Below are 25231 nucleotides of genomic sequence, written 5' to 3'. Positions count from 1 at the left end.
TTAAATTGTTAAGTTTAACTTCTTTTTTTAAAACAAGAATTAATCTTGTTAATTGTTTTTTTTTTTTTAATTTCATAATACTTCAGAATTATTAAGGGAATAATTGTAATGCGTCATCAAGGGAATGCAGCTTTGTTGAAACTCGACTGACTTCTACAAGCAAGTTCTCCTTCCTGCATGTAAACTACAGATCGACTACCCCTTCTGCTTTGTGAGCTGATAGCTCCTCTGTGAACCAGGAACATTAATTAAGGCATGGATATTGATCCCATTCGGTAGTCTCTGCTAAGATTTTCAGTATCATTTTGGATGATCCAATTTGGTGATTTCTGCTAAGATTTCCAGTATCAGTCCTGACCAGAGAAGTTGCTGCCCTGTGGAAGCACAAGGATTTAATTACAGTAGAATTGTCGAATCATTTGTAAAAAGAATCTTCTTTCCTTGGATGTAAGCACGTAACTTCAAAGAAAGCAATCAAATTTCTAAATTGCTGCTATCATTATTTCTCTTCACTCCTGATCAATGCAACTTCGGTATAAAAAAACAATGCACGACGCACAGCAGATACCAAAGAGTTGATCATTCTATAAGGTGCCTTGCCTTGACTGATTATAACCTCATACTGCTTTATTTGTTTTACGATAATAGAGCATTCTGGTTTTATCCCTACGAGCTCTGGGTGCTTCGAAGTCAGATCCTCATTATTCTAGAGTCATCTCCAAACAGAGCATGAAATTTAATTAACCTCATGCATGGTTATTGTGCTCAACACTTATTATTATTATTTTTTTTTTATAAAAAAAACTAACTTCAAGGTTGCAGAGCAGATCACTCACCAGGGAAAGAGAGACCTATAAGTTGTTTGTTTGTTGTGGAACGGCTCAGAGAAAGAGAGGCTAGGGTTAATGTTGTTTGGTGCAGTGCATATATTCCATTTAAACTCGTAAAATCGGTCTTAGAATTGCGATTTTTCACGATTTCACTTGATTTTAACGAGTTAACACGATTTCATCATGATTTTATCACTTTTTGAATTTTTAAGCTGATTTAGCATGATAAACATTGATTTAAAGTTTGAGGCCTAGTTAACTAGCTAGTAAGGCTGTAGCCAATGGAAGTAGCTATAACAGTGATTGTGGTAGTGATTCTGACTTATCATTTGTGTCTTTGTTTGTGCGCGCGCCAATTCAGGTGCAAGGATCGATGCTGGTGAAAAAGATCAAGAAACGAAGAATGGGAAAATACACGAGGTCGAGAATCGAGATCACTATCGGTTGCAGTGACGGAGGTGGTGATGGCGGTGGCTGCGGTGGTAGTGATGGTGATTAAGTAAGAGAACCGCTATCATTAGTGTTCATATATATGACATCAAGCATTCTTTTTATCTTATATGTAAAGCTAGAAACCATCCATACTGATTAGTGCAAGCTACTTGATTGCTATATATCGTTCTTAAATTTGTTTTCTGCTGTTCTTGGGCTGGCATCTAGATCTCTAGCTGGCTTGCATATGTGCGTGTTTTCCTCCAAGCTTGACTTGGTGCTTAAGGAATTCGCATGCTTCTTGGAATTGCATCCTATATATGATTTTGTTGATACAAGATTACACCTGGGGTCGGAAATGAAGAACGGGAACGAAACGAAATAAGGCGTTTCTAGCTCTAGTTTCGGGTGAGCTTCTCCGCATTTTGTCTGGTAATAGAATGGGGCGGCTTTTTGCTCCGACCGTCACTAAGACAGGCTTACCAACACTCTGAGCTCTGATCAAGACTCCACTTTTTGCTCCGTCCACGGAGCGTATGAATTTCCTGGAATGCTTAGCCGACCGTCACTAAGACAGGCTTACCAACACTCTGAGCTCGAGGAGCTCTTCGAACACCCGCCTGAGGATATCCCATGCTCAAGTCGATCCAAATTTTGATTTTTTTTTTTTTAAGTTTATTTTTTTAATCTTGAAATGACAATTTTAGTAAAACATTGGAGTTTTTCTCCAAATACTACAAAATTAATGTTTGTTTTTGCTGTTGTTTTTGTTTTTAGCAGTGAGACCCATTATTAAAAACAAAAAACATAACAACAAAAGCATCAACTTAGTATTCCGTAATAAATATAAAAATAAAAGCGAAAACAAATACAACCTGTAGAGCAGTAGAGGCTAAGGCTGTTCCTCCAACTGATTGACTTCCTCTTTTTCTACGGGGATATGCAGGAATTAATCCTTTACAAACAGAGCACCCGGATCTTCTTTCTGAGATGTTGAGGTAAGGGGAGAGTGAGAAGCCTTCTAGAATTTATGCCATCGCAATATCATGGAGTAATTCTTAAAGCTATTTTATTTTATTTTATTGATAATTAAAATAAATATTTGCAAGAGTTTGAAGGAATTAATCTAGAATAATATATTCTCTTGCTAAAAATAAATTTTTAATACTTTTAAAATATAGCAAAAAATCCTAAAATATCATTCAATTTTAATATAAGAATACAAAACCTACAAAATAGTTAATATCTAAAATATTATTAAGGATAATGGTTTATTATTACTCACCTTAATATAAGAATAATAAACTTGTATGTGGTTAATATTCAAAATATTATTTAGAGTAATACAACTCATGCACTTATAATATAAATATTAAAAAACTATAAAAAATTTTATTTGAAATATTATTTTGAATGACCAATAATAAAAAATTTCAAGTTTATCCTAAAAAAACATCAATAATAATTAAAGATAATTCACCATTAAAAATCAAGTTTTTGATTTAAAAAATTAGAATTTATTCATCGAAACAAACCCCTCACTGATAGAAAATTTATAAATAGTTGGTTTAAAACTTAATCAATCATCATGGTAAGAGGTATACATCCTATTAATTTTCAGCTGCGATTATTTGTTAGCATATTGAAATTATTTTACATTTGGATGGCCATAGAGTCAAGTACGATTTGCCTGCATTAAAAAAAGGCAGCTAATTGTCCACAGGAAAATAACAAAAAATTTTCTTGTCATTATCAAATGCAACCAAGAAGAATATTAAGCAAACAACGTTGTGCAGAGGAAAACCAAGTAAACTTCTTATATAATAGACTGCATTGAACAATTATCTCATAGGGTTTTCAGATATATGTTGCGATGGCGATGACGGTGACGGTGACGGTGACGGTGACGGTGATGGTGGTGGCAATTAAGTAAGAGAATCACTGTCATCAGTATTGATACTCCATCAAGCATTCTTTTATTATATGTCAAGCTAGCGTGATCATTCATACTCATTACTGCAAGCAACTCGATTACTACACATCATGATTGTATTTGTTTCCTGCTGTTCTTGGGCTGGCATCTCTAGCTGCCTTGTGTGTTTTCCTAAGGCTTATACTCATTGCTCATATGCTGGATCGTCCATGCTTGCAACCGGAAAGATGTAGAAAAAGTTGTGGTAAGCCTTGTTTTTTAGAGTAGCTTGGGGAATTTGCCTCACACATAATCAAGTTGTTTTTAACATCAAAACTGTGGATTGAGATTCAGTTTCATTATCTATCTTATTGAATAAATTAAAGTTAGCGAGTCTGATTTTTTATACACGAGAACTAACTTCATTTACATTGCTGAAAGCATTCATCTTTGGATAAACATAGGCAGGAAGTACGCAATTAATGAAACTTATATTCTATGTTATATATTATATATTATAATTGTACTTGTTTTTAATCTTTTCTTTTTTATTTTTCTTTAAATTCATTGTAGTTCTCTCGAACCATTATCTAATGGTTATTTCATTAATAAATCAATTATATATATATAGACCTTTTAGTCTCCTACTTGACTTTTGAAATTAAAGAATGCCTTGTCAAGATTGTATCCGACATTATACTAATAGAAGTTGGAACTTTGGAAGGCTATGTTACCTTGTGGAAGAGCTTGGAAGGAATCGTGGAGTTGCATGATGCGAGAATTGAACGGAGATGTAAGGGCTTTTTCAAGAATGCGTTAAACACAATGTGAGGTATGACAATCTATCACGAGATGCAACACATCCACGGAGAAAAAGAGAGTAATGCACTTAAAATAAGTTGATTTTGTTGCTTCCAACGAAGAAAAGAAGGGTTGATTGTAGATGAAGGATCAACATAATTGTTATAAACATGAGACGGAAGATATGACATTGAGCCATCAACGAAGTGAAAAACACCTTGACCAAGGAGATAGGGCTTCATCTGCATTCACCAATAAAGATAATTTGTGTTCATAAGTTTCAACGAAATAACTTGGCAGGTGTTTGATAAAGCAACGATAGCTGGAATTTGTGTTCCCATAATGTGCAGAGAAATGCCAAAACTTGTAAGGAGAAGTTAGAGACATACTTTGCAAGTTGAGGCTGCTGTTGTGGAGGAAAGACACCATCGGCAGCATCTTGTAGATGGCTGGCCAGCTAGGCTGAACCACCGGTGGTGAGGAAAAAGTTGGCGATAGCATTAGAATCTATTTAGAAAAAGTAGAGAGAAGGCCGGCTGAAGGGGGAGAGGGAGAAAAGAGTTCTAGAGGCAGAATACTCTGATATCAAGTTAAGAATAATTAGAAGGTTTAACAACCAACCTTCTCTCTCTCTCTCTCTCTTTCTCTCTCTCTATATATGTCTATATATATATATATATATATTAAGAGCAATATATAATAGTAATGATGGAGGTTACAATACAAGAATAATATTTCTTATATATGTATAGATACATTAATAAACTTGGACCTCTATCTACTGACTACACGGATCAATTATATATATTATAAACCTTGGCTTTACAATGACTAAAGTATTCGTATTGCATCGGAGTATCGGACAATAACTAGGTAGTCTCGGGGAAGCCTTTCTGGATCACAGTAAGAAACCAGGAAATTATCATGTTATAAACACATAAGTTCATTTGCAGGAATTATAAGCTATATATATGTCAAAGCATGAAACCTAACTGCTAATTAAGGAGGCGATGAGAACCTTTGAAGGTCTAGGAGAGGGTGCGCTTCGTGACAGTCCCAAATCAATCAGTACCATCCTCTGTAAACATGAATGTTTTGTTATGAATGATTGAATGGGGTTAATGCTTTGATCTTTAGACACACTTAGAGCATTGGATCAATTCAAGATCTTATATATGCCAACGCAAACACAACATGTAATTATCTGATGAATCATCTTGGATGATCATATAGGCAAATACGCGTTGTTTGCATTAAAAAAGGCAGCTAATTGTCCATATGGACAGTACAGATTTTTTCCTGTCATTATCAAATGAAACTAAAAAGATTAAGCAAACAACGTCAGTTACGCGCGTGGAGGGATCAAACCAAGTAAATTATTATAAAATAGACTCCAATGGACAGTTATTTTTTGAGAAAATTTATTATCGAATTTAGGAATGGCTCAAGTCTATATGACCATGATATATAATTTCCAGGAAAGCCTGAACTTTTTGGCCTGGCTAGAAGCGTACAACAGAAAGAAACAAGGAACACAGACTGCACTATGATTTTTTAATGTTCATGTTGCAGTGGGTCAATAGGAAAACAAGCTTGGAAGGTGGGAGGAAGCCCGTACGTTTAGTCGTCGGAAGACTTTTTGGCCAGACTAGAAGCGTACAACAGAAAGAAACAAGGAACACAGACTGCACTATGACACCTGGAAAGTTTTGATGCCATGGATTTTAGGTACATATATACGTTGCAACCGTCAGAAATATTAGCGTCTGAAAGTTTAAAGCCTAGTTGACTAGCTAGTAAGTATGGAGCCTGTGGCAGAAGTTATTATAGTACTGTTTACGGTAGGGATTCTGATATTTGTCATTAGTATCTCTGTTCGGGCGGCCTCCCGTTGTCGTGAAGGGACCGATGCTGGTGAAAACGATCAAGAAAAGAAGGACGGGAAAAAACGTGAGGTCGGGATCACTATCGATTGCAGTGGCGGAGGTTGTGACGGGGGTGGTGATGGTGGTGGTGGTGATGGTGGCGGCGGTGGCTGTGGCGGTGGTGATGGTGGCGGCGGTGGCTGTGGCGGTGGTTAAGTAAGAGAACCGCTGTGATCATTATTCATATTCCATCAAGCATTCTATTTATTATATGTCAAGCTAGTGTGATCGTTCATACTCATTACTGCAAGCATTCTTTTTAAATACTTGCACCGTCCTCGCGTGTTTTCTTACTTAATCACCACCACAGCCACCGCAGCTTGACATATAATATAAATATCAGTTGCTGTGGCGGTGGCTGTGATGGTGACTGTGGTAACGCGATTGCTATATATTGTTCTTATATTTCTTTTCTGCTGTTCTTGTGCTGGCATCTCTAGCTGCCTTGTATATGTGTGTTTTCCTCCAAGCTTGACGTCGTGCTTAAGGAATTTGCCTGTTTTTTTTTGTAAAAATAAATGCTTCAAATATTTATTCCCAGTTCTATCATTTCTTGTTGTGGAACTTTCTTTCTCCCCCTCTCTTGTGATAACTGTAACGGGTAGAACTACTTTATAACGGGTTTATGGCAAATTCTTAATTAAAATTCTGAGATTTTTAATTTTGCCTATAGATAAGAAGGTTATTTCATAAAAGTTACAAATTGGTCCCTCGAGAAATGACTTAATTTCATTATGATTCATCCTTACTAAATCCTTAATTTAATTCATTTTTATGTGGCTTCCATTTAAGCAAGTTCATATGATGGAGTGAAGAGAAAATTTTGGTGCCTCTACTTATACAAATTTTGTAATCAAGTGACTCTACTTTTATTTTTCATATTTGAGTACCTTTGTCGCTGTTTTTTTTTAATTAGTGTTCTCTATTTTTGTTCATCTATTTGAGTGTTTATATCTCGATTTTTTTAAACATCTATTTAAATGTTTATACTTGATTTTTATTTATCCGTTTGTTTTTGTATTTTAAAAAAATTTAAAATTTTATTTATTTTTTCTTTGTTTTAAATTAATTTTTTTGATATTTTCAAATCATTTTGATATGCTGATGGTAAAAAATAATTTTTTAAAATTTTTTTTAAAAATTATTATTTTAATATATTTTTAATAAAAAATATTTTAAAAAACAATTACAACCACACTCCTACTAGAATTTATTAGATTATCATTGATGCATCCATTAAACTAAACAGGTGCCATGCTTATTGTGGGACACAATATTCATGAAAAAGGAAAGAAAAAGTAAATAATAAAAAAATTTTGTTTAAAGAGGGAAATTACCAGCCTCTTCTTCCTTTTGTAGGTAGGCTATTAAAAAAAATAAAAGAAAAATTCTAAATGAAAAAAGATAACGATAAAAAATACAGACATGCAAACAGGAAAATAAAAAATAAAAATAAAGATATTAAAAAAAAAGTATATTTGATTAAAAAATACGTTCAAGTTTGTATAGAAATTTTCATTAATTACCTCTCCGTATTTACACCTTCCAAACTAATTTGGATCACAGCTAGAGATCGGATTTTAGAACATTTGTTCAAGCCTTTGGGCTAATAATGGGTTGCATCAACATATATACCATTACGTAAAATCTAACTTTTTTATTGGCTTAAAAAACTTGCAATATTATTTTTTATTCTTGAATATCTTGTGTGTAATTCAAAATTAAATTTCTTTTCATAGGGGCGCACCTCCAATATTGACTTGGTACATTTAAAAAAATTTAATAAATTTTTCTAAATACAGATCACAAGATTTAAATCCAAAAAATTAAGAACGTAAACAAAACTCTTTGACTACCAGACTAGCTAATCCCTTGAGACTAAATCTTCCATGGATAAAAATATTAGAGCTTTGATTCTTATTTTTTCTGCCATGGCTAGCTAGTAATGAAAGATAAATGCTAGTGGTCTTTGTTTGTCCTCTAGGGCATCGCACGTACTGATGGCCAAAGTTGTGTGTGTTTTTTTCTAAGCAATATATGTATTTTTAAGTTTATAGTGACTAGATCGATCTTATTATTGTACATATAATTAATTAGACTGTGGAGTATTTGAATTTTATGGAAAGAGTTGTTGAAATTTTGTTAGAGGACAAAAAATTAAGGATAAAAAATATTATTTTTTTATCAAACAATGTTCTGGCCGCGTTTCCAAATAGCACAAAAAAAAAACTCATATTAATTCCAAATTGAATCTTAAATCTATAAATTTTATCAATTAAGTTTCAAACATTTTAAGAAATTCTTAATCAAGTTTTTTTCTTCAATATTCATCAATATTTTTTTTTCAAGTATTCTTCAATGTGATATCCTCAACCAGGTCGAATTTTCTTTAATTTGACACCATTTTAGTACATAAATTATGCAAATCAGACTTGAACTATTGAAATAAATAAACAAAATGAGACAATTGAGAAATGTATAAGATATTTGGATCCAATTTGATACAAATTCATAGGTTTGAGACCAGGTGAGGTTCCCCCAAGAATTTATGAGAGCAAGCCCATCCTCGTCCAAATTAAGCAAGGTTTCTGATAATGGACTTTCATGGACCTAGTGAGTGGAAATTTGAATGACAACTTCTCTATCACTAAGCTGGCTTGCCGATACCAAAGATAAAGAGCTATACGTTGTGCCCTTTCTTTGATTTTCTTGACGATTTTATTAAAAATAGAAAATATTTTTATAGCATAATGTTTTTTTTTCTCATTCAATTTGTCTCTTTCTTGTTGTTCTCTCTCACTGATGATGTCTTTCTCAGATTGTATGTGTTAAAATAATTTAATATATACGAACATGGAAAAGAAGGAGGCTAGAATTCTCCTCAATTAATTTGTAATTTATATTATTGTTCATACTTTAATCTAAATACAAAGAGTTTATATATAGATTAAGTTGAAACTATTATTCTATCTTTAATAAATAAAATAAAATAAATATATTATTTAAAAACAACTATGATATAATTAACAACTCCAATCTTAAACTGATTTTAAGAACCCTAATGAGAACCCACCATAATCCTAAACTGATTTTTTACTTGTGTTCAAAGACTGTTATAACATGTGATACGTACAATTGATTAGATTTGAAACTTGAAAATTATAGAACAAAATTATACAATTGTTGAATCTGATGCTATGTATAATAAAAGAAAGAAATTATATATATATATATATATATATATATATGTTTTAATATATTCTAAATTTTAATAATTTTTAAAAACAGTTTTAAAAATAAATTACAAATTGTTTACAATGGTGCTAAACCGAGCTAAGTTGGAAAAAAAAAATCCAAAATAATAAGAAAATTAAAGAAAAAAAAAAAAATAAAAAAAAAACATTCTAAAACAATATTTTTAGGCCTAATTTGGGTGTGTCCATTACCCAATCTAGTTACAGCAAGGTAACTTATTGTAGAATTGGGCTCGTAGAATATGTTGTTAAATCTCAGTTTGATTCAACAATTGAATAGAAAATCTTAAGTTGATAAGTTAGATTTTAAAATATAATTTATATTATTATCTAACATATCTTATCAAGTAAAAATTGTTTTGAACTTGAAACTTTTACAAACCCACATTACCTTGTGTTTAATATTTATAAAATAAATAAAATTAATGAGATTTGAACTAGTGATTGTTTAATTATCAAAGTTCTAATACTATGTCAAAAAACAAATTCAATCTAATAACTTAAGTTATTAAATAAAATTTATATTATTCTTTATCATATAATTGCCGCAAAGTGTATAAACATATTGAAGAGGTGATTGGCAGAAGCCCTGATATTGAAGAGGTAAAGCCAGAGAAAGCAGTGAACAAGAAAGGAAGGAGAAGGATCTACAGAGAAGAGCAAGCCAATTCATGGAGGTTTGGAAACTTCTACTTGTCCATATTCCACATGTCCAGAAATACTGCTCACAGGCATGAGATGCTTACTTTCTTCAGAGGTGGTAGTGCTGGAATAGAATCAAACAAAGTGAATCGGCAAAGTTGCATTTCAGTGAGGTTTTGGCAGAGAATCTCTAATCGCAACGAAGCCCCCACGGCATCAATCATGTGGACAAGGAATAATAAGAGAAAATCGACAAGCTGCTGATACAGCTTCCATGCGACGTCGACAGATTCTTGCCCTAACTCGTTAAAAATAAAGTGAAATGAAAGCAACATAAACCGCCACATATCCATATTCTAGTGAATAATCTCAACGATCGACGTCTCTGCACCCAAGTGGCTCTTCCTTTCCTTTCCTTCTCTCGTCGGATCGGATTTTTTTAGCAAGAAAACGGCAACTGTCTGCGGTGGGTCACTTAACAATATCATATGATGAAAGATGAATTAGGGTTACTAAATGATCATTAGACGCGCATAATAATGACAATTTCTCTAGGTACTTGCTGTGCCAAACAAACAATGCTCCTAATTAGCTCTTTATTAAACTCCCAGTAAACTCTTAATTACAGAGAAATAAAATATGGTGTGCGATGGGGCTGCTAAATTAGCTAAACACGGTATACAAATAATAATAGTATATTTCAAGCACATATATAATTGTATTTAGCTAGCATCTCATGATAGAAAAAATGTATTTGAATAAAGAAACGGAGATAAAAATGTGAAATGAATATATTTATGAGATAGTTTTATAGTTAATTTTTATCATTTTAAAACGAGAAGATATATATATTTTTTGTTTTTATTATTTATCTTTTTTATCTCGAGATAATAATTAAACATTAGTTTAAAGATTTAAGATTATAGTTTGATGATAAACCTTATTAAATATTGATTTTTGTGTTGTTATTCAATGTTTGAAATTTAAAATTCATATATATATATATATATATATATATATATTTTAAAAAAAGTTTAAACTTTTTTGAATACCAACACAAAAATTAAAAATTTAAATCTAAAAGCTATTCCATGGAATAAAAACTTAATTTTTGCAGATAAAAATTGATATGATAATACTTTTTTTTCTTTAAAAAAATAACATATCTGAAGGCATTATAGTGCCCGAAAAGGACTAATTTCAACACATCTCTTCATTAAACCATGTAATTAATGGCTTACAAGAAATTATATGTATAACTATATAGAAAGCGACATTGGAAGCCGCTTTTTATCGCGATTAGCGCTTTACGTATAAAATTGCCATGGGATTCTAACACGATGATCAAGTGTGGGTATTAACAAACATTTGACTAGTTAAACTGCTAGTTTTGTCTTCCCGGTCCAGAAGAAAATCTCCTCTTGTGCTAGCTTGGAAACATCTTTATTCCATGGTCTTGCATGTTCCCATGCAGTTCTTAAGACACACCAACTCTCTCTCTCTTTCTTTCTACCATTTACAAATATTTTTCTTTTCCCTCTTTCATTCCATCATCATCAACTTTATTCTGTTGAAAAGAAGAGGTTGGGAGGGGAGAATCGAGGAATAAGAATATATATTTTCATAAAACAAAGTCTCCACTCATCAAAGAAAAAGAAATCACTCAAGTCCTTGTTATGTTTTGCCAATATATGATATATAGGGGCATGCCATCTTATCTCGAGTGCCCAAAAAGAGAGCTGAATCTTTCTTTTTTTCCTTCTTCCTTCCAAGAAATTTGTCGCTAGAGGGTGAGGGCTAATTAAAAAGGGCCCCTCTCTAAATTTCTGATGTGTTTGGCTTTTGACTAATGAACCATCGATTTATATTATTATAGGGCTCAAAATGAGAGATTAGCATACCATAAAATACCAAGCCATTGCCTTTCCACTGCACTTTTGCTTCGAAGGAGTCCAAGGATAATATTATGATGCTCCTTCCACACTCCACATCATTTCCTCGATTCGATACAAGGAAACATTTTAAATATATATGAGATGCATTTTCATATGATTGCTCCATTAATTAATTTGACTGATGAAAACATGGGTTATTAAAATTGATCAACTACTAATCATTGAAGTCACTGAAACCAAAATAAAATCTTGATTACCATGGAAAATATATAGTTTTTAACTGGTGTTAACTAGCTTGGTAGCTTCTGTCTTTTTGTGCGCTTCACTTTCAAAAAAATATTAAATTAATATTTTAATGATTTTTTATAAGTATAACGTGATAATGTTAAAAATAAAATAAAAAACTAAAATATTATTTTGGATATGTAAAGACTGCTTGACACTTTGTTTCAACGATAAGTTTTAAAAGTGTGATTGACTTGAAAAAATATTAAATTAATATTTTTTAATGTGTTTTATAGTTTTAATGTACGGCTGTTAAAAACTAAAAAAAATATTTTTAAAATATTTAATTTGGTCAGTGGTTGAGACTTAGTTTTGATGAAGCAAATGGATGGATTTGACAGCAGGGTTTCTTACGTGGGTGTGCATATTCTTTGGCTCGGTTCGATGATGTTTTTTTGTATCATTATGGCAAGTACTTAAAGTCAATCTCACATTAACAAAGAGGACTTGCCGTGCCTCGCATGGTGTCGTTTCAAGTCTTTTCACTTCCGTATGGGCTTTGCCAATTGGTGCCCCTACACAGCAAAACTTAATGAGTTTAAAGCTACTTAATTATAGATGATGTTGGTTCACATCCGTAATTTAATTTACCCTTTAAAATATATTTTTTTATATTTAAATGAATATTCTTTAAACAATGTTATTTTATATTTGAGTTTATAGTACTCTCGCAACACGTTTTTGTTAATTAAGAGTTTATATATATCTACGGTTTACAAATTATAAATTGTCTAAATTCTCAACTCCTAATTAATATAAAATATTAATATCATCAATAGTGAAAACTAATATTTTAGAAACATAGTTCGTGCAACAACCAATGTGACCAAAACCCCAATATTTTTTTTAATCAGCTAATGAAGAATAAATGTAAATATATAGATCATTAATAATTTACTAATTAATTACACTAATTAAAGAATACACATGTAACAAAACTTAAATAGTGGATTAAGAAATTGCTTTACTCGTTGAACGGTTTATGTTCATGTTTAAGTTGCTTCTGAAACTTCATCATTTAAGGTTTGTTTAAAATTGTAATAATTATTGTAGTTTAAAGTATTTTTTATTTATAAATATATTAAAATGATATTTATTTTATTTTTAAAAAATTAATTTTAAAATCAATATATTAAAACGATCTAAAAAATAAAAAATATATAATTTTTAATAAAAGAAATTCAAAATTTAAAAAAACTTCCAAACATGCTCTTTATGATTACTCTAGATGACTCAAGATATATAGTATTTTTTTTTTTCTTAAGATGGAAAACGTAGAGTGGAATCCAAGGTTCCAATTGTCTCCAAATCTTGCGAGAGAGCATAGAGAATTGCACGGGTGCAAACTCTATATTAGAATTGTCAAGAATCAACGATAGCAGGTAGGTAAACTTATTATCATGCTATAATGACTTTAATTCGCATGGACTCATAAATTTATTTCTTCGGGAGTTGATTAGTTTGACTTAAAAAAAAAAATTAATAAATTTTTTTTGATTAACATAAATGTTCAAGTTAACTTACGTGCATCTCAATTAATCCTACAAATTCTAAAGTTAATAACTATGTAAGCTTCCAATAGCCGCGAAATTTGTGAGACTCGAACTGATAATTTTTAAAAAACAAATCTAGAACTTGACCAATTAAACTACACTTATCATCAAGATTAAGAGGAAGGAGAATTTTGAAAACTAAAAGTTGTATTTTCTTTAATAGTTTGTAAAGATATTATACAATATGGTTTATTGATCATATAATATCTTTAATAGTTGTATTTTGATGTCGTTTTGGAAAATGTCAAAATCTTTGGAATCATAATTAATTAGAGTGGTTAGAAGCCTCGATCATTTTCTGCCATTTTAGTTTAAGCAATAACCGAAGTCTACAAATCATGTACAACCCTTGACTCTCCACATTTGATCAAATCAAACCTTACACCTCCATCAATGGAAATCTGAGATCCTGTATCAGATCTCATCATAAAACGTTGAATTTATATGGAAATTTGATTTGTAAAGCAGTCGAACAAGGGAGATCAGATCACCTTCAAAGGGTTTGATTTGATCAAATGCATGAAATAGAGGGACCTTGCAAATAGTTTAGAAAACAATTATAAGAAAGAGAGACCACAGCCATTAATACATTAGAGCATTGATGGAATAGTTCTTCTACTTTGGCTGCATTGAAGTTGATTTCTTTCAAATTGTTTGATGAAGGCTGGACATGCATGTTCTAAAGGAACAAAGGGAAATTAAATGCTTAAGCATGAATTAATGTGATCGTTCTATGTTCGTCTTCAAGCTATGTTTTTTTTTTTTTTTTTTTTTATGTGGGAAAAGAGTATATATATATATGAAAATTGTGGGAAATATATATTAGAATATTTTATGGACTGAACTGCTCTGTGATTGTGCATTGCAAGTGCTTTTGGCTTATCCATTGCATGGTGTTAACTGTCTCGTCTTAATCCTTGTAAAATATTTGTAGTTTATTTATCGATAAAATATCGAAAAATAAGATCTAAGATGTTGAGTTTGGTAAGATTAATCTGCGATTATAACTGTGATTATTTGCTCTAATACAAGCCTGCGCACTGAAGGGGCCGGCGGCGAGCAAAGGTCAGCTACCACCAAAAGTTAGCCCTTGTAAGCCATGTTTCCAAAGGTGTCAATTGAATCAGATGCCTTGTCTTTACCTTATTGATCAAGTAAAAGTAGCCGTTAATTATATTTATCCATTATGTTTAATATTACAGCATTTAAGCCCTATATATATACAATACATAAATAAATTGTTTTTGCTTTTACATGCAGTGGGATTCACATAAGACTCCAGCTGTTAAAGGTGTTTTAGCCTTGCCTCAGCTCTAGTCAAATTGAAGAAAAAAACATAGCCTCTCTCAGAAACACCAGTACGTCTTATTTAGCTGCATGAAAGTAGATGCACCAACTTTTGAGGAAAAGCCCACTTTAAAATAAGAGGGCACATACCCTACCAGTACATTTTTCAGTTAAATAAATGATGGTTTATATTAGGCAATTATTTTCTAATTTAAGCATGGATGTTTAGATCAAAATGCGGTTGTTTTTACTTCTAAAAAGTATAGCTTAATTGGTTAAGTTTCAGGTTTATTTTTTAAAAATTACCAGTTTGAATCTTACAAATCTTACAGCCACTGGAACTTATCATGTATGGTCGTTAACTTCAAAACTGTGAAATTAGTTAAAGTACATATAAATTAAACCAAATATACTTATTAATAATAAAAAAATAGCCATGTTTAATTAGGCATGAATCAGTCACAGCTTTCATTGCAAAAAAAAATATGTTCACGTACAATACAACTATATTTTATTATTTGGAATAAAACCATGGCTGGATCAGATGATCTAATATGAACAAAAGGAACTTTTAAAGTGAGATTGTGGGAAGAAAATATATATTGAGAATTTTCAACAGAATTAGGTTGGCTAAAGTCTACAATCAATTGAAGGATCGATCGAGGACACAGAGTTGGGAGATGTCAAAGACACACCTGCACATATTAATTTTGGTTTGAGAAATGTTATCACCAAATATCACTCATTAAATGCATGGCTAATTTATAAGATTGTTGACCCTTGGAAAGGCAGGTGATAAGAATAAGATTTAGCTTCAAAGTTATTTAAGGCTTGATTCTTTGATTAGGTCACGTGTTGGAGAAGAATCAACCTGTTAACCTGCTAACCTGCTAATTAAATCAATTCATAACTCGATTATGTTGATTAAAATTAAGTTTGATATTTTTGTTAATTTCTTTTAAAATAACATAATTTTGATTTGAAAAAAAAAAAATTAAATGACATTGTTTTGATTGATCAAATTCAACTCATCTAAATTGTGAATGTCATTTTAATTGATCAAATTCAATCAATTTAACCTATAATCTTAGTTTTAAACCTTTATATCATGATTACTTGATTGGTAATTTATTAGTCTATTTTATAAATATAATGAACTACAGCAGAAAGGGGGGAACAAGGCTTGAATTAAGGGTAAAAAAATTAAATAGTAAGATTTGATGTTTATGTCAATTGCATGATTCTGTGATTTAGTGCTACAAAATGGGCAGAAAATACAGTTTTTATTTTCTCAATATTAGTAAGTGGAGAGTTTGTGGATGTTTATAGGGAAAAGGAAGTAGGAGGAAGGAAAGGAAAGAAAGGGTTTATTTTTTAAATTATCACAATTAATTAAAGGTATTTGCAGAATATTACGGTTAAAAAATTAATAAAATAATTTTGTTATTATTTAGAATAGTGATATCCAATAAAAAAAAATTAATGTGCAAGAGAGATGAGAAGAGAAATAAAAAATAAAATAAAATTCAAAAATACATCAAAAATTCTGATTATAATAATACTAACATTATGAGAAAAATCTTAATAAAAAGAATTCAATAACTTAAAAAAATATAACAAGCAATGATCTAAATAGACTACATTTAAAAGAACAAAAAAAAACTTTCAAAGCCCAACAAAAGCATAGGAGTGATTATTTTTGATTCGATTCAATTTTTATTAAAAATAAATAAATAAATCGATTTAAAAAAAAACTGAAATCGGTTCAAACCGACTGGTTTCGGTTTGGTTTGATTTTTTAAACAAAAATCGATTCGACTCGGTTTTTTTTATTTGAATTCGGTTCAGTTCGACTACTTAGTTTTCTTAACTTGAAACAAAAAAAAAAAAAAATTCACATGTCAAGAAAGCTTGAAAAACCCACCACATCCATCTTAGTTTTTTGGGATCAATAAGAACAGGCTGGAAGGATCTAAACTTCCAACCCCACTTCCATTATTATTTGACAAGAGAAGAGGAGGAAGAAGAAGACAATCATCAATCCACAAAGAAATCTACAGAACTGGCTGCTACTTCCTTGCTCACACACAACTACACACCAGAAAAGGCAAAAAGTATTACCAACCAAAAACCAGAAAGAAAAAGATGTAATTAAAAACAAAAAAACAAAGAGAGTTTGCAAAAAAGCAAGAAAAAAAGAAGCCTTGTGCTCTCTCTTTTTTCTTTTCCTTGTAGCCTCTGCTAAGCATCTTTTCTTTCACTTCTTACTGTGCTTTTGCCTCTCTTCTCTCCATTTTTCTCTCTTGGAATACAATTTTCTTGTAGTTTGTTCTCTTTTGCTTCTCTCATTCTCTCCTTCTCTTCTCCCTCTTTAAGCTTCTCATGCAACTTGCTTCTTATTTATTTGTCCCTTGCTTTTATTTCTAAGCATTTGTTTCTTTTATCAGTAAAGTCTAGTTCCTTTTTTCTTTGGATTTATTTTAAATTTCCCACCTTTTTTCTAAATCCAAATAATTGGAAAATCCTTGTGCTTTGGAATTTACAGCTCCATCATTTATGGATTGTTTTGACAAATTGTAAAAATTTAGTCTTGATTTCAGTTTCTTGCTTACATTTTTTTTTTTTTAGGGGTTCATATGGTCTTGATATCTGTACCCTTTTTTTTTTATTTCTTTTCTTGTATAATTCACTGTGGAATCTTCTTTCTTTAGCTTCAAATCCTTGAATTAAGTCACTCACTTTCTTTGGTTTTTTTGTCTCTTCAAATGGTCTAAATTTCTGTGCTTTTCTTCGAGTTTCTTGATCAAAGGTCTGAACTTTCTTGATTTACAAGTAATTTCTTGAATTCTCTATTCTGGGTTCTTGTTTCCATGGGACTTTGTCATGGAAAACCCGTTGAGCTCCAACAAGACCAATCCAAAAACAACACGCTCTCCATTGAAACAGACTCAACAAAGCCACCAAATTCACACACTAGGAAGAACTCAAACTTCCCTTTTTACAGTCCAAGTCCATTATCTAGTCTCTTCAAGACTTCACCTGCTGTATCAAGTGTAAGCTCCACTCCTTTGAGGATTTTCAAGAGGCCTTTTCCACCTCCTTCCCCTGCAAAGCATATACGTGCATTGCTTGCAAGAAGGCATGGCTCTGCTAAGCCTAATGAAGCTTCAATTCCTGAAGGAAGTGAGATTGATATTGGTTTGGACAAGAATTTTGGGTTTTCTAAGCAGTTTGCAAGTCATTATGAGCTTGGTGAGGAAGTGGGGCGTGGACATTTTGGGTATACTTGCTCTGCGAAGGCGAAGAAAGGAAGCTTGAAAGGCCAGAATGTGGCAGTCAAAGTTATTCCAAAGTCTAAGGTTTACTTCTCAACCTCTCATTGACCATGATCTTTCGATTTTGACTAGCTTTTATTGGCTTGAGTAATTCCTTAGATTAGCTTAAAAATTTGGATGTTTGAATTGTTGTGTGCTCTGCTTATGTACAGATGTGATTTATTTTTATGTTTCTAAGCACACCTTTCTCTTGTTACTGATATTTAGCATCTATAGAGGTTTAATGCAATTCTGGCTGCTATTTGTAATTCTAACTGATCTGCCTCGCTTGTGTTGTGATAATATGGGAGTATACGATGAGAATGATGTATTTGCTCGAGGTCTTTCCCTGAAAATGCAGCGCTTCTCCGTTGTTTAGGACACTTGTAACTTGTGTCTTAACACAGCCTTCCTTGTTAATTGGAGTATTTGCATTTATTAATGAATGCTCTGTTTCCTGTTTAGGCTATCCAGGCTCAAGACACACGGTTGATGGGTCACTATCCTCTAAATAAGTCACTGATAATTGAATTAAATGGTTTGTTTTTTGTCTAATTGTCCATAAAGCTTTGGTAGCTCATTACCCTGTCATGATAATGATATTATATCATAACTTAATCCAATGCAAACAAGGTATTCTGTAATATTCTCCATATTTGCTAATATCGATCTATTTGTGAAAGCATATCCTGTTTTTGTACTAAATCATTGTGCACAAGTACGTACAAGGATCATTGAGCAAAAGTCTCATTCGCCCTACATGATAGAGGCATTAGCACCTTTATTTATGCCATAAATGATAGTTCTTTTGACCATCAACTGTAGAACCAATGAGCTATTTGTCTTTTTCTCACGTAAATTGGGCAATGTTTTACAGATGACCACTGTAGTTGCCATAGAGGATGTGAGACGAGAAGTGAAAATATTACGGGCTCTAACGGGACATAAGAACCTAGTGCAGTTCTACGATGCCTACGAAGACGACGACAATGTCTATGCTATAATGGAGTAAGTTTTGACTGCACTTATTTTTCATGTAAAAACGGATTTAATTGTGTCACTTTTGCCTTGGTTATACAGTCGATGTTTATGGCTTAAAACTGTGATAATGACTGCCAAGAAATTGATGACAGATAGGACAATCAGATAAGCTAAGCAACTAGCTAGTGCTTTTAACCCCTACATGTTTCAACGAATTTTATAAGCATAAAGGACGTACAATGCACAATTTCATGAACCTTTTGGCCAGTTGATCTTCAATGTCAAGAAATGTAGACCAATTATATAAATGATTCTGCCTTGTTCAATCAAATTTGCTTTTAATGAAAAAGCTTGATGGAGTTGTGAATAATACAGAGAGTCTTTCGTGTTAACCAAACACATGAAAAAATAACCATGCCAGTCTTTTGGTACATTTTCATGGCTGTCATCTGTGAAAAACTTGCATCTGATTATCAAGGAGAAAAAGAGCAGAAAGAAGAAGTTAATCCATTGGTTAGTTAAGCTTCTACATTCATAATACCATAGACTTCAGACAGATAAGTTGTTGGAACTTACCTTCTAAAAATGTTTTTGTTCTTTAGGTTGTGCGAAGGTGGCGAATTATTGGATAGGATACTCTCAAGGTACTGTACTCTTAAATGCTGTTTTCTTGATGATATATCCGTGTCTTGTTCTGTGAGTTTCTAACTGGCTGAACTCCTTCATATTATAAAGGGGTGGAAAATACTCAGAAGAAGATGCAAAGACCGTTATGGTTCAGATATTAAGTGTGGTTGCCTACTGCCATCTCCAAGGTGTCGTTCATCGTGACCTGAAGCCTGAGGTAAGCAATTAATAAAAATAATTATATGCGAATTTCTTGTTGTGTTACTTTTTTCTGGAAGATGCTTGACTAACTTCATGAAGTTAGTTGTGACACTGTAAATATTTAGTGGAAGAATATAAAGGTTTTGGGTGGGAATTGGGATGTGTTGCACTCTGTTGTAGATGCAATTTCATTCTGGCATATCCTTATTCTTTTCTAATCATTTTACTTCAGAACTTTCTCTTTACCACCAAGGAGGATAATTCCACATTGAAAGCCATTGATTTTGGACTCTCTGACTATGTAAAGCCAGGTCAGTTTTACTGGATACAGCATCTCAACTTTTTTCTTTTCTTTTCTTTTCTTTTCTCTTTTTGGTTTTCGATGGGGGGTGGGAGTTTTGACTATTTGAAACTTCTGCAGATGAAAGGTTAAATGATATTGTGGGAAGTGCATATTATGTAGCTCCTGAAGTTCTACACAGATCATATGGAACCGAGGCAGACATGTGGAGTATTGGTGTGATTGCTTATATTCTTCTGTGTGGTAGCCGGCCCTATTGGGCCCGGACAGAATCTGGAATCTTTCGAGCTGTTTTGAAAGCAGATCCAAGCTTTGATGAAGCTCCCTGGCCTTCTTTATCTCCAGAAGCTATTGATTTTGTGAAGAGGCTGTTGAACAAGGACTATCGGAAGAGACTAACAGCTGCTCAGGCTCTGAGTAAGTTCCTATAGCTATAGTCCTGATGATTTGGTCACCCTTACATGTGAGATCAAAAATATAATTCTAAGGTGGCTACCTGCATTTTTATGTTTAGGTCACCCATGGCTGGCTAATCATCATGACATAAAGATTCCACTGGATATGATTGTATACAAGCTCGCAAAAGCTTATATATATTCTTCTTCCCTACGAAAATCTGCTTTGAGGGTGGAGTAGGATTACTGCTGTCCTCCATTTTATAGTTGCAACTCAAATGCCAGGTTTTCTTCTTTTTTTTTTTGGGTCAAGTCCTAAGCATTTCATCCGAAGTTAAATGCAATTGTGTAGAGTTTGTCTGCATCATAAACCAAAAGTCATTTCAAGCTGGAGGAGCCACAAACTTGTTTATGTTTTTTTGGTGTGGTGTCTTTGATATAAATCTCAGCAACAAACTTGTCGATTTTGACAGGCTCTGGCGAAGACGTTAACTGTTGCTCAGCTAGCTTTCCTACGGGAACAATTTACATTGTTAGGGCCAAGCAAAAATGGCTTCATTTCTATGCAGAACTTTAAAAGAGTGAGCTCCTTCTCTTCCAGCTTTTGGCTCTCAGTATTAACTTTCGAACTCTTTTTTTTTTTTTTTGCTTTTTGTTGTTTCTCATGTACTCATTCTGAAAGATGCTGATATTAACAGGCTGTAATAAAGCACTCTACAGATGCCATGAAGGATTCCAGGGTCCTCGATTATGTTAACATGGTAATGCATAACGCCTGTTCTGGTTTCTTACCTATTTTTTGCTTAATTGTTCGTACCATTCTATCAGATTTATTTACTAGCAGAATTGATTTAGAGTTCTAGTTAATTGTCTACTCTTGCGTGTTTCAGGTTATGTTCTCTTCAATACAGTAAATTGGATTTGAAGAATTTCTGCTGTGCCATAAGTGTGCATCAGCTAGAAGGAATGGATTGTTGGGAGCAAAATGTTAGGCGTGCCTATGAATTGTTTGAGAAAGATGGAAACAGACCCATTATGTTTGAGGAGCTTTCCTCAGTATGCTCTCTCTCTCTCTCTCTCTCTCTCTCTCACACACACACACACACACACACACTCGGGGGTTTGCACAGTGGCAGAGCTAGGAATTCTACGTGGGGGACGGTTAAATATACTAAAATGAAAAGGCTGTTGAGATATGTAATGGATGGATTTTGAAGCTGCATATGAGAGGCTAGCAAGTAACTACTTTTATCTATTTTGAAGAAGCCATTATGTATAAAAAAAATGTACCAAGACTTTTTTGTAAGAAACCATTACACTTGAGGGACTCACTTGAACTTTGGAGGGGCCAGGTCCCCTGCCACCCTAGCTCTGCCCCTGCATTGACAGACCTTTATGCTCTTTTTTCCTGACATATTTCCCTACAATTTGACAGATATCTGAAGTAATTCAATAGGAATGTTCTTCTAGTCGTAGAGCTGAATTCTAGGTGCAAAAGTACCATAGGGAATGCAAAAATGGTACAAGACTGGTTTGACCAGTAAGTAGGTCCTGTTTGACTGCCAAAGTACTTGATATTTGCTTTGGAGTGGGTGTCCAAATTAATTTTTCTCCCCTGTAGGACCTTTTTGATTCAGGTCTTTTACTTGCAACTAACTAAACAAGTTGATAGCAGTGGCAAAGACTCAAATTTGAAGTTTCTAATCATCCAGTTTTTCACTTAGAACATAGGGAAAATGGAGGTCCAGGTCCAGGTCTATTTTTCTTACTGGTATCGTCCCTTCCCTGAGGAAAGGAGGAGCATAGATGATGAAGCAAGTCTGCTCTATCTGGAGACTTGTTTTGTTCTTTAAGTGAATTCAAGTACTAAAATTATTTGCTTCTCTGTTTACAGGAGATGAGACATTCAGATGGTAAATTAACCTTCTTGGGGTTTGTCAAGCTTCTCCATGGAGTTTCTTCACGAACATTTCAGAAGGCTTGAAGTGAATCCTACCAACACAAACTATTTTGTCCACTGTCCTGGACCATTTTAATCCAAATCAGGCTCATGTTCTCGTAATCATAACAAAGGCTACCGCTACCGATGAAGCCATGCACGACATGATCGATCTCATGTTAAGTATGCTTCCCACTTTCTCTATGATCGGTGCAACTGGGATTAGAGGATTGTACAGATGAGGGAAGATCAGAAAAGTGGATTTAGGGTTAGCAGACAGCTTTTAACTCGAGTGAGCTCTCTGTTCTTGGGTTTATCCCTTGTGTACCCATCGCACTAAGTTATCTAATAAACCCTTCATGTGATCTGCATGAAGTTATCAAACTATGAACTTCGATTCTAATGGTTTTCACTTCTTACTGCATTTTCACCTCCAAGCTAAACCATTAATCCATCCAGTTATGATTTCGCTATGAACTCCAGCAACCAAGAAACAGGGGGTTCGGAAAGATTTGTGTACACAACTGTAGAATTACACATTTTCGTGGCGTGATTCTTGACGTCCTGTCATTAACTCAATGATAATCTAGTTAATGTAACAGGACTGGCTTCTGCTCGATTCACTTTCTATGATGGTGCCATGTTGGGTTGGCACTCGACATGATGACAATTGAACTGCCCTTGTGTAATAGTGATATTCGTCGCCCAATGTCTGAACAAGAGCTCTTGTACTCCAAATAGCTTCAAATTCAACTGAATTTATTTCTCTTGTAAATTTCCAGAATTACTGCCAACGCTCCAACGATTTAAATAAAATGTTTGATGTTTCATGTGAATATATGTGTGTTCATGTAGAACATGAGAGTTGTGATCCATTTCCACGAGGAAGCCTCTGCATTTAGTAAATACATGAGATTGCGTGGTAATGGTTATTTTTAAAAGTTATTTTTAAAAAAAATATTATTTTAATATATATTTTATTTTTAAAAAATATTTTTAACATTAACATATTCAAAACGATTTAAAAATATAAAAAATATTTTTTAAAAAAAAAATTTAAATTTACTTAAAACCTCATCTGAAACACAATTCTAAAAAACATTTTAGTTTAATTTGTGGTAACTTAAAAAATTAGCTAGCATTGTAGTTATAAGTGTCGGTTTATAGTCTGAGTTGCAATTTATTCAGGTCAACCTACAAGTAGATGAAAACTCAATTTTTTTTAATTCAACTATGTCATTTTATTAAAAAAATAATTTAAAATAAAATTTAATCCAAATCATATTTTAAATCAGTCAAACCAAGATTTATAACTATAGCTAGCAAGCGAAAACCGTGTCCCAAATAAGAATTGAAATACTGAAACAAAGTTTTTTAAAAAAATAAAATTGCACGCTGTCTATTATAAATATAAATTGAAATCAAGTTATATTAAAAATATTAGATGAAGAGTAGTTATACCTCACAACCGACGGTTTAAAAAATCAGAAAAATTAGCTCAAAGGGAAAAAGAGTATTGATTATAGTTTTTAGACCCGACTCGGTCCAAGATTCGGGTTCCGGATTTTAACCATGTCATTAGGTTAATTCATTTTTTTTAAAATCAAAATAATGTTATTTTAATAAAAAAACAAAAATAAAAGTTAACGGGTTGCAACTAGGTTTTTGACCGGGTCGCCGAGTTAGCCAGGTTACACTGAGTTTTTTCCTTTTTATTTTTTTTTCAACCAAATTTAGTTTCAGTTTTGGGTCAATCAAATCCTAGATCAACCTATCAAACCAAATCAGGTTTTAAAATTATAGTATTTATGTTAGAATTCTCGTATCTAAAGTCTATTTATTTGGAGTGAGAATGTTTCATGAAAATAGTTAGTTGGCACTTTAATGATTAATTATTATTAGTAGAATATTATATATATATATATATATATATATATATATATATATATTATTGATCAAGTTTTTAATATATCTCCATATTTTTAATTGTGTCTTCTTATATTTTATTAAATTCTCTAATATATCTTGTTGACAAATTTTTCTATCCAAATTGAAATAAATATATTTTTCATTATACAAAAATATTGAACTATTCAAGAATTATAGTTTTAGATTTTTTATAAAAAAAATTAAATCTTTATTTTTTAAAAAATTCTAATTTTTTTACTAACTTTAAAACTTTTTATATCTTAAATGTTTTTGAGTAATTTTGATAAATTCTTCTATCATGTCCTCATTTATCTCAAGGAAGAATTTAAATAAAAAAAATATAATTTTGTTAATTTAAATGGAAAAACTTGGTTAAAGGATATATTCAAAGAACAAATTGAATTATTTATCTATTTTTTAATCATATCTTTACAACTTTAAGAGATAGATAAGAAATTAAAAGAAGTTTTATTATGCTTTCATTTTCGTACCACGAAGCTAATATTTAGAAAAAAAAAAAACAAATATTAAAATACTATCATTACTTCTTTTAATTTTTTGAATTCTTACCATGAAATCTATGTCTAAAAAAACTGATGATAATTCATTTGTTTTTTACTATTCAATTTTCATCATTTAAGAATTTTAATAAAAAAAGATCATTTGACTATCAGGGAAGAAAGCAAATTAAATTGCCTATTACATATTCACTCATAATTAAAAAAAAA

At 32.2% G+C, this 25231-nt stretch overlaps 1 protein-coding gene across 3 annotated transcripts; it reads left to right on the top strand.

Annotated features, from left to right (window-relative positions):
- Positions 1-17346: 17346 nt before the first annotated feature.
- Positions 17347-22958, top strand: LOC118053083 (CDPK-related kinase 7). Of its 3 annotated transcripts, XM_035064237.2 has the most exons (11): positions 17350-18175; positions 19008-19138; positions 19714-19755; positions 19847-19955; positions 20172-20250; positions 20361-20657; positions 20755-20867; positions 21109-21216; positions 21334-21400; positions 21531-21691; positions 22530-22958. In XM_035064237.2, the coding sequence occupies exons 1-11, from the start codon at positions 17687-17689 to the stop codon at positions 22617-22619; spliced, it is 1686 nt and encodes a 561-aa protein (XP_034920128.1). In that variant the 5' UTR covers positions 17350-17686; the 3' UTR covers positions 22620-22958. The 3 variants fall into 3 exon arrangements, with proteins under 3 accessions (XP_073265789.1, XP_073265790.1, XP_034920128.1); XM_073409689.1 differs by lacking the exon at positions 21531-21691 and having other exon boundaries at positions 17348-18175; positions 21334-21396; XM_073409688.1 differs by lacking the exons at positions 21531-21691; positions 22530-22958 and having other exon boundaries at positions 17347-18175; positions 21334-21513.
- The last annotated feature ends 2273 nt before the right edge of the window (positions 22959-25231 follow it).

The sequence above is a fragment of the Populus alba genome, chromosome 6 (assembly GCF_005239225.2).
Source record: "Populus alba chromosome 6, ASM523922v2, whole genome shotgun sequence".
Classification (NCBI taxonomy): domain Eukaryota; kingdom Viridiplantae; phylum Streptophyta; class Magnoliopsida; order Malpighiales; family Salicaceae; genus Populus; species Populus alba.
This window is presented reverse-complemented; position numbering and strand designations above follow the sequence as displayed.

Bases quoted from the DNA above. Each gene is read 5' to 3' on its own strand.
- LOC118053083 (XM_035064237.2), top strand. From the start codon at position 17,687: ATGGGACTTTGTCATGGAAAACCCGTTGAGCTCCAACAAGACCAATCC. The intron at 19,756-19,846 runs GTACTGTACTCT...CATATTATAAAG, and splicing joins TTGGATAGGATACTCTCAAG to GGGTGGAAAATACTCAGAAG. The intron at 21,401-21,530 runs TGCATAACGCCT...GTTTCAGGTTAT, and splicing joins CGATTATGTTAACATGGTAA to GTTCTCTTCAATACAGTAAA.